General features: G+C 39.7%; 4 protein-coding genes and 1 pseudogene across 5 annotated transcripts; 2 read left to right on the top strand and 3 right to left on the bottom strand.

Moving 5' to 3' along the window:
- The first annotated feature begins 1219 nt into the window (after positions 1-1219).
- LOC104764775 (small ribosomal subunit protein eS17y-like) lies at positions 1220-4216 on the top strand (annotated as a pseudogene). The gene is made up of 3 exons (XR_015591685.1): positions 1220-1349; positions 1887-2277; positions 3975-4216. The product of XR_015591685.1 is annotated as a small ribosomal subunit protein eS17y-like (transcript).
- Positions 2421-2873, bottom strand: LOC147920154 (uncharacterized). Its single transcript, XM_087503227.1, has one exon. The coding sequence runs from the start codon at positions 2856-2858 to the stop codon at positions 2421-2423; it is 438 nt and encodes a 145-aa protein (XP_087359353.1). The 5' UTR covers positions 2859-2873.
- On the top strand, positions 4174-5770 carry LOC104764777 (nudix hydrolase 26, chloroplastic). Its single transcript, XM_010488374.3, has 6 exons — positions 4174-4688; positions 4801-4851; positions 4966-5058; positions 5148-5242; positions 5347-5461; positions 5570-5770. Exons 1-6 carry the CDS (start codon positions 4440-4442, stop codon positions 5633-5635), a joined length of 669 nt encoding a protein of 222 aa, XP_010486676.2. The 5' UTR covers positions 4174-4439; the 3' UTR covers positions 5636-5770.
- On the bottom strand, positions 5661-7280 carry LOC104764776 (uncharacterized). Its single transcript, XM_010488373.3, has one exon. It carries the CDS (start codon positions 7278-7280, stop codon positions 5814-5816), a length of 1467 nt encoding a protein of 488 aa, XP_010486675.2. The 3' UTR covers positions 5661-5813.
- On the bottom strand, positions 5661-9311 carry LOC104764778 (vacuolar protein sorting-associated protein 60.1). Its single transcript, XM_010488375.3, has 7 exons — positions 8946-9311; positions 8571-8722; positions 8351-8444; positions 8163-8234; positions 7962-8073; positions 7705-7859; positions 5661-7606 (listed from the first exon to the last, which is right to left on the bottom strand). Exons 1-7 carry the CDS (start codon positions 9012-9014, stop codon positions 7553-7555), a joined length of 708 nt encoding a protein of 235 aa, XP_010486677.2. The 5' UTR covers positions 9015-9311; the 3' UTR covers positions 5661-7552.

A 9311-nucleotide genomic window follows, 5' to 3' on the forward strand; every position in this document is an offset into this window, starting at 1 on the left:
TAGAGGAGAGAGACTACACTAGAGACTACTATGGGTATGATAATAACACCGAATTATTGATGTAACATTTGCAAAATAGGAGCTTGTACAGTGGTGAGTTTTTGAGGTATGAACTGATATCATCATGTTATATGCAAATAAATAGCATTAAATGTCAACATGTCATGTAGTTTAATAAAAAAATAGAAAGAAATCTGAAGTCCCGTTAAAAAAAGAAAAACTTCAGAATATGTTTGCTTAAGAGAAAAATGAATACATATATGTGAAAGTGAAATATAAACGGAAGTCAAAGCAAGCTGTGCGGCGGGAGCTAGTGAAGTCCATTCTCAGAGTAGTCAAAACCTTCACTTTCTTTGCCTTTCAAGATGTGACACTTGAGTTGAGTGTGTGTTTATTTCTTCATCTTCGTTGACTTACTTTTCTTTTTGTCAAAGATTGTATTTTGATTTTCAGGTTTTTGACATTCGCTTTACAGATATAATAGAATATTTTATTATCCTCTAAAAATCATATATTCGAAACCCACTAAAATGAAGACAACTCCAAAAATAACTTAATTAATGTTCTATCATTTTTTTTATAATGAATATTCCTTCAAGTTATGTGATCAAATAGTGTTTTGATAAAATGGATAGAGATAATATGCATAAGTTTTGATACGAATATTAGAAGATAAAGTTTGTGGAATACATGAATTGTTTTTTTTATATTTCTTATAAGTTTAGAAAAGGGATGAGACTTTTGAGTAGATGCTAAAGACAAGACAACAGTAAGGCTTGGCCATTTGCAAGATCGTTTATATACTCCACCAAAAAAAAGTAAAATAAAGTTTGTTTATTGTTCCATCCGGTTATGTCGAAAATGTAGGTGGTCCACTCTGTTAAGTTAAATCATGGGTATTGGATAAGGCCATAATTGGTCCGATTGATTGATCTAATTGTGGAGGACGTGATGCTTAATTAACCGGACTAATGTGAAAAAGACGAGAATAGCCTCGACTTGTACGTGTTTGCTCGTGAAAGCCCATTTATAGATGTTCCGTCCCATGGGGTGCACAAATACAAATAGGCCTCATATTAAAGCCCGTTGGAATTAGTTTTTTTTTATCCGATAATTGACTTTTTGTATGACGTGTACTATTACTATTGGTTAAGATGCACTGTGTTAAAATAGTCCTGAGTATAGACGAGTACAATCTTCATAAAAAAAAAAAGAGAACCCTAGCCATTCGTTGAGCCTTATTAATATACCACAAGCCATTCGCCAGCTCCCTTCTTCTGCTTCCTACTGTAATTTTGCCGCCGCTTCCGCAGGCTTCTCTACGCTCCAGCTCCGGCCAAGCTTTACAGGTACGTTCTCGTTAACTTTAAACCGCACTTCTTTATAGAGGATTGGAACACATTAGGAGAAATCAGCAGTCTTGTGCCGAATTTTTGATTTTAACATTTGCGATTTGTGTCTGATGAGAAGTCTAGTCTTTGATTTGTGTTAGATTCATATATGAAGAGGTTGTGAAAATTCATTCTTCTTTCATTTGTTTAAGATGCAGCTTGATTTTTGAAGTTTTCCATTTTAATTTTGTGTTGCAATGCAGCTCAATTTTCGATCTCTATTAGATTGTATCATTTACCCTAAATGTTGGCATTTCACAAAATAACTGAAGTTGAATCCTGATTTTGATTTTCACGGCAATAGTCATTAAGAAATTTGTAGAAACACTGTTTGATTCATCTCTGATGCTCTTCAATGTTTGAAGATATCTCTACTTGTTGCTGCCCTGGCTCGTAGTTAACAATTGTTAATTAAGTTTAGTAGTCACAAGTTGACGTATCAATCTAGAGTAATGAATTGTCTTCTCATTGTTTGTCTTAAATTTTGGTGAGCAGGTAAGCTTGTGAAAAAAAAAAGATGGGTCGTGTGCGTACCAAAACAGTGAAGAAGTCGTCACGTCAGGTGATTGAGAAGTACTACTCACGTATGACTTTGGACTTCCACACCACAAAAAGATATTGGAAGAAGTCGCAATCATCCCATCCAAAAGACTACGCAACAAGATTGCTGGGTTCTCCACCCACTTGATGAAACGTATCCAAAAGGGTCCAGTCCGTGGGATCTCACTCAAGCTACAAGAGGAAGAGCGTGAGAGAAGAATGGACTTTGTCCCCGACGAGTCAGCCATTAAAACCGATGAGATTAAGGTTGACAAAGAGACTCTAGAGATGCTTGCTTCTTTGGGAATGTCTGATACTAGTGGGTTTTCTACAGTTCAGCCACAAGGTTTTTTATTTTTTTTTGTTTTACTAAGTATGTAAATATCATTAGAATAAATAAAAGTTCTACAAAAGGTAATACCTACACAATAGCAGCTCATGCAAAAAAATAAAACAAAGCTGCTATAGAGTTACAAAAGATTTGGGTTGCTAACGGATCCAAAGAAGTGAAAGGTTTCGCCAGTGCTTCCTTAATCTTCTTGCGATGATTATGTTGTGGACGTCCCGGTCAAGAATCTTGAAAATGATAGAGGGTGCGAGCCTGTAGGAGTTATGGAGAAGGTTGTTCCTTTGCTTCCAAATATTGTAAATAGCTGCATGTGCGACCACCTTCCGGAGCAAAGCAGGCGCGGAGGAGGTGGATTGTCTGGTCCAGGAGAGGAGCTCATTCCATGAATAGAAGAGCTGACTAGGGCACAATCTGCTGAAGATCATCCTCCAAATCTGGGCTGAAAACTCACAAGCGAGCATTAAGTGGTCCCTTGTCTCCGTCTCAATCGTACACAGACAGCACTCAGCGGATCTTATCTGTCCCCAAGCTGCAAGATGTTGGCGGGTGGGTAATTTGTCAAGGGTGGCGATCCACATTTGAAAAGCAAACCGCGGTACTGCGCCCTTGAACCAAACAGAGGGGACCCAATCTTTCGACGATTCCCTAGGTCTGATTGCTTCCCAGGTTCGAGCTGAAGAAAAACCCTGGCATACCACATCATTAACAGACCAAACAAAGGAGTCAGCTGGTGAGTTAGGGGACGGGGCTTAGAGGGAGGTGAGATGATCATGTATAGCATTAGCGGCTGGTGATCTAGATAAGGGGATTATCCATTCACCATCTCTATATCCCTCTGCAACTCGCGCATGAAGCGGAATTCGCAAGTGACGAGAGCCAAAGTCTCCAAGTCTCTTTAGTAAAGGGCCGAGGGAGGTCCAACTATCGAACCAGTAGGATGCTTTCAACCATTACCCACCTGAGCTTTGATGAATTGTTCCGCTAGCGGCCTTAGACCTAGTAATGCCTTCCAGGAATAAGTGTCGGTGGAGGTAGCATTAATTTCCCAGTAAGAGCTGTTCTTAATATGGTGATGGTGGTGCCAAGCTGCCCAGATTGAACCTCTATCTTCAAACAGTCTCCAGATGAGCCTAAGAAGAAGGGTCTTGTTCCAGTCTGATAGGCTTCTAAAACCAAGACCGCCTTCATCCTTAGGCAGACATAGGGTTACCCAAGCCACCCTTGCTGATTTGCCTTCATCAATATTACCGGACCAAAGGAACCTCTGACAGAGACTCTCTATCTTCTTGATACAACCTTTGGGGAGGATAAAAGCAGACATCCAGAAATTGATAGAGCCGAAGATGACTGAAGTGATCAACTGGACTCTACCGCGAACGACAGAGATTTAGTGGACCAGGATCGGAATCTGCGAGTGATTTTGTCAAGCAGAGGTTCATATTCAGCTATGCGAAGCTTTCTACACATGAGAGGGAGTCCCAGGTAGCAGATTGGTAAGGAACCAAGCGGGAAACCATAGGAGGCAGCAACCGATGCTTCAGCTTGATCTTGTCCCGCAAGAAAGAGCTGACTTTTGTCCTTATTAACCCTCAACCCCGACCAGGATGCAAAGTCATCCAATGTTTCGCAGATACCATGCAGGGAAAAGCTACCACCATCGAAGAAGATCATGACATCATCTGCAAAGCCACAAGCTTTTGCTACACCCGGCAACAATTTGTTTAGCAGGCCAGCAAAGAGATACTAATAAGGAGAGTCTTAGAAAGACTGAGAGAGAGTTTGGTTAATTGGTCTAGTTAGTATGGGTTGAATCAACAACATATGGAAGAATTTTACAGCTCTTGCTTTGTTTTTGACTTTATATTTGTGTGTTCATTATAATCATTTTGACTTTTGTTTTTTTTTTATTTATTTGGAATTTGCCTTCAGTTGAAAACCATACTTAAATTTCGGAGAAATTATGTTGAGGTTTTTGTTTCACATAATTGATGTTTCATAGTATGTGATTAGGAAAATGGAAATTGGACTTGATATACATATGAAACTCATAAATAAAGAGAAAGGTTATGTCCGTAATTATAGATGAAGAGATAGGGACAAAATCGTCAAACTAGATATTATTTTTCCAGTATCGTCGAAAGTGGGAGTCGCCGTCTCTAATGGCATTGTACTACCGACCTCTTCTTCTCTTACATCACCATTCAACTTCTCCGTCTGTGATTCATTTTTTCCGAAATTACCCCTCGAAACCACTCAAATTCTCCATTCTGCCCTTCCTCCACCGCTGCCGTCAGTCTCCTTCCTCCTCTGCTCGGTGTTGTTGTTCTTCGTCGTCGTCATCAATGGAGTCTCCACCCGAAGGTTACAGAAGAAATGTCGGTGTATGCCTCATGAATGATTCCAAAAAGGTGATGATTGATGAATTCATCGGAGATACTCAGCTTCTTCATCTTCTCTAATTATATTTGGTTTTTGAGCTGCTGATGTTAGGTTTGGTGGTTTCTCAATTTTTAACTGCAGATTTTCACTGCCTCGAGGTTGGATATTCCCAGTGCTTGGCAAATGCCTCAGGTAGATTTGAATCTGTTTCTTTTCTCTAATTGGATTCGAAAATGTTATATTGGGGTTTGTTGTGGAATCAATTAGTTGAATAATAGGATCGTGTGTGTTGATGTTGTTGAATAGGGTGGAATCGACGAGGGTGAAGATCCAAGAGCTGCAGTTATGAGAGAGCTTAAAGAAGAGACTGGAGTTCACTCCGCTGAGATTCTTGCTGAGGTCTTTTTTTGCTTCTTCTGTTTTTAAAAACCTTACATATCAATCAATCACTAACGATGTTTCAACAATTCATATTTGGCTATATATAGGCTCCTCACTGGATAACCTACGACTTCCCTCCTATTGTCAGAGAGAGGCTTAAGGTCCAATGGGGTTCTGATTGGAAGGGTCAAGCACAGAAATGGTTTGTTTTTTTTTTTTTTTTTCTGGGATACTCAGACAGAGATGATCAAGAATCATGTCATTTCATTTCGGTTCTTGTTCGTCCACATATTGGGAATTCCTCAGGTTTCTTCTGAAATTTACTGGGAAAGATGAAGAAATCAATCTTCTTGGCGATGGAACTGAGAAACCTGAGTTTGGTGAATGGTCCTGGACTTCTCCTGATCAAGTCATTGAAAATGTGCGTACACTTTACTACTTCTTTGTATATTGACCTTCACCATTTTAGATTCTACCACTTCTCTCTCTTACTCATCTTCTTCTTCTGTTTCCATTATTATATATACAGGCAGTGGATTTCAAGAAGCCAGTGTACAAGGAAGTCATGTCAGCTTTCGCTTCTCATCTCCAGTAAAAGAAACATTAAAAAACTAAACTCATTGTTTTAAGTTTTTTTTTGTTTGGTATAAGAAACTCGAGAATAAGCTGTTCTTGACATAATTTGCTTTTTTATGAACAGTCCATGAATAAAAATACAGTTCTTGTTCCCTCTAGTTTTCTTACTTTGATCTAAGCAAAAGTGTGAAATCGTATCATCTTCTTATTTTCTCATCAAAGATCCTCTCGATTTGATCTGCTACGACCTTAGCAACAACCTCAGGAGCAAACTTCTGGATCATGTCATCTCTTCCATGCTTTCCTTTAACCTTAGCCTCATCCGGATTATTCATTACATGCCTCATTAGAACCCTAAGCTTATCCACAGATGGCTCTGCCCATAGATGCCCTTCAAAAGGACCTTCCTTTACTTCACTCATCTCCCCAACCACCAACGGGTAACCATTCCACTCTGTCAGATACTCAGTTGGTCCTGACCAGTTCGTTGTTATCACGGGCAATGACATTGCCATAGCTTCCACTATCGGTCTTCCCCATCCTTCGCCTCTTGTAGGCAACACAAACGCATCAGCTGCTTTGTACAACCGAGGTAAATCAACTTGAGCTATGTGTTTATCAATCACATACACAGACGGGTAACCATTTTGAGTCTCTTCCATATCCAATTCTTCTACGAAATCTAGAATCTTGTTCCCGAAATCGCTGTCCGAGTGATACGCGTTTGTCAGCAAAAACAGAGCAACACTGTCACTACCAGAGAACTCTCTCAGGTAAGCTTTCAACAACACATCCCAACCTTTTCTCTGCTCCCACTTAAACACACTCAAGAACACAAACCCCAAACCCGACTTCTCCATCTCGGAACCCAAAACCAAATCCCCAAATGCCATCAGATCCAAAGGCTCATACTTTGAAGGATCAAAGAAGGCGACATCAACAGGCTGCACAATCTTGACAACCTTAGAAGAATCAACCCCACTTTGTACAAAAGAAGAGACATGAAACTCAGTAGGAACCCAAACATGATCCATCTGGTTACATCGCTCCACATGCTCTGGATTGACTCTATCAGTCTCAAACATTGTTCTACCGATCACAGATAAGAAATCATCGTAACCAGTGGGAGGACAAGGAAGAGTCTCGAACAATGGTGGATACCAAGCACCAGGCTCGCTATGACAAACAACGATCGTCTCGTTGGGTCTACACTGTGTTCTGTACATTTCAATCGCTACCTCTTTAGTCTCCTTAGCTAAACCATTCCAAAACTCCACAGATTCTAGATCGCCATGATGCTCGATGGTGATTCGAAATCTAGGGTTTGTGAGATTTCGACGAAGTGATAAAATGTAAGACCAAGCTTCTGAGCTGTAACCACCACTCGAGAGAAAAGGAGCCATCCATAACACGCAATGTGAGGTAGACGAACCTGGGTTCACGGATTCGGAATTGGATTTGGGGGCTCCGTCGTAGAACCCTAGAAGATAGCTATAGATGCGGTTCGCAGTGAAGGTGAATCTCAGACTCTGGACTTTGTAGAGATCAGTCGTTGTGAAGCCGAGTACAATTATCGAAAGAAGAAGGAATAAGATCGATGAAGAGTAGACGAACGTTGAGAATTTCCATTGTCGCTTGCTCCGATCTCGTGGTGGTTGATCCATCGATGACGACGGAGCAAGAAAGAGAGAGAGAGAGGGAGAGGGAGATTCAAAGCGGTGAGAGGCCCATTAAGATATCGGTTGGCCCATTGGATTACAGAAAAAATCTCAATATAAAAATCATACGTAAAATATTATAAAATTATTAGTTCAATACGAAAGCCAAAAGGGAGAGACTTATCAAAGTTATATTATGCACAAGATGAATGGGAAAATACTAAGGTCTAAAATAAAGCTTAGTAGTAATCCACTCCAACTAGAGATATGGCCAGAACTTATCCCCGGAGAGAAGCTCGTGGCACCGCTGGCAATCCAAATTCATCCTCGGCCTGTTTAATCACATTGTTGAACGGTCTCATTAGCTATCATCCATCAGAAGGTAATCAAACTTATAAGCATTTTGAAATTCTAAGCTTTAAAAAGTAACCTGAACTCTTCCATGTGGAGCTCCATTGTGTCCTGTTGGTGCTGCAGGCAAGTTAAGCTCGCTATCGTAGTCAGTATCTGTATCGGGTTGGAGATAAGAAGGCATTCCATCTGCTTCAGTCTCGTTTCCCATGTCAGCTTCAAGAGCATCAAGCTCTGACATACATCAAAAGTAGATATGTAAATGATAGGACTAAGGAGAGGGTTGCAAGAGATTTTATTTTAATCTTCCCATTACTGAAGAACAAGGAACATTACCTCCCATGAGGTCATCTTCGTCAAGGCCATCAGGAATATTGTAGCTCCTACCAAGTGTTTCTTGAATTTCAGAGCTCACATTCATCAGATCCATCATCTCATCTTGCAGATTCTGTACAATCAGAGATAGTGTAAGGCAAAATCAAACACCAGAAGAAAGCTTGAAATCAGAACATGTTATAAGTAACTGAAACAACGTACATCAATATCTTGAATCTTTACTGTTTTCATCATTCCTTTCAACTCCTTGTTTGCAGATTTTAGTGCTGTCATCTGCACAGATTGAATGAATGAATACACAAAACATTCAAACACTTCATCACCTCTTTAACCTTTTTTATGCTAAGACTCAATCATTTATAATAGGATGAGAAGAGAAGATAACATACAGTTTGTTGAGCATCTTTGAGGCCCTCAGCAGCGAATGAAACTTGATCGAGATTGAATGTTTGATTATAGAGCATGTCCCGTTGTCCTTCATACCTAATTCAGCAAGCAACAATGTAATCAGGTGGTGTTTATTATCAACCACACATATCCAATGAACAGAGTAGCTTTGAGAAATAGAATGCTGAATCAGTTATATATAACTAATTGAGAAAGACTGACATTTTCTTCTGCTTGAGAACCCTCATAGCACGAGCTTTGACAGCTTCTTGAGCAGGACCAGGTCTGGTCTTTTTAATCTGTTCTCTGTATTTGCAGAGTTCAACATCAAGCTTCTTAATCTTATCTTCTACCGAATCTCCTCTTTTATTTATCTGACCAAAAAAAAAACATAAAAACAAAACTCAGTTTTCTTCTTCTTCATTTGTATCTTAGTGGGGTTCTTCCAATAGCTCTTAAACCTTCCTAAGAACTGGTTCTCTATCTAAATATATCAGACAATCCAAACTATGAAAATTTCAAAACCAAATCACATTACAGAAACGATTCGAAGAGGAAATTTCCCAATTAAAATAAGAAAGGAGAGGAGGAGGAAACCCGATCAGAGGCATCTTGAATAGAGGGAGGAGGCTCTGTGTTCTTTTTCGCGCCGAAAACTCTCCTCATCTTCTTCTTCTTCTTCTTCTTCTTCTTCTTCTTCTTCTACTCCGTGAAGAAATCTTTTTGGGAATATTCGGATGAGACCGAGAGAGAAATCGAATTTTTAAAGAAGAAGACTTGTCTTAAAAGGGTTTCGCAATTTCCTTGAATCTGTTTGGATTTTGAGTAGACGAAACTTTTTAAAGATTTGGTCAACGAGAAGAAGCTTCCTAGAAGAAGAAGACGGTAAAATCGATTTTGGTTCGGTTTGGTTCAATTTTGCAAACCGAGTTTTATCATATGAATCATACATTTTAGTAACGT

Source organism: Camelina sativa, chromosome 19 (assembly GCF_030686135.1).
Source record: "Camelina sativa cultivar CO46 ecotype springtype chromosome 19, ASM3068613v1".
NCBI classification, from domain to species: domain Eukaryota; kingdom Viridiplantae; phylum Streptophyta; class Magnoliopsida; order Brassicales; family Brassicaceae; genus Camelina; species Camelina sativa.

Coding starts and splice junctions, on each gene's coding strand:
- LOC147920154 (XM_087503227.1), bottom strand. CDS start 2,858: ATGTGGATCGCCACCCTTGACAAATTACCCACCCGCCAACATCTTGCA.
- LOC104764777 (XM_010488374.3), top strand. CDS start 4,440: ATGGCATTGTACTACCGACCTCTTCTTCTCTTACATCACCATTCAACT. Junction 5,059..5,147: donor CCGCTGAGATTCTTGCTGAG/GTCTTTTTTTGC, acceptor GGCTATATATAG/GCTCCTCACTGGATAACCTA. Junction 5,243..5,346: donor AAGGGTCAAGCACAGAAATG/GTTTGTTTTTTT, acceptor GGAATTCCTCAG/GTTTCTTCTGAAATTTACTG.
- LOC104764776 (XM_010488373.3), bottom strand. CDS start 7,280: ATGGATCAACCACCACGAGATCGGAGCAAGCGACAATGGAAATTCTCA.
- LOC104764778 (XM_010488375.3), bottom strand. CDS start 9,014: ATGAGGAGAGTTTTCGGCGCGAAAAAGAACACAGAGCCTCCTCCCTCT. Junction 8,445..8,570: donor GTTCTCAAGCAGAAGAAAAT/GTCAGTCTTTCT, acceptor TTGCTGAATTAG/GTATGAAGGACAACGGGACA. Junction 7,607..7,704: donor CTCCACATGGAAGAGTTCAG/GTTACTTTTTAA, acceptor GTGATTAAACAG/GCCGAGGATGAATTTGGATT.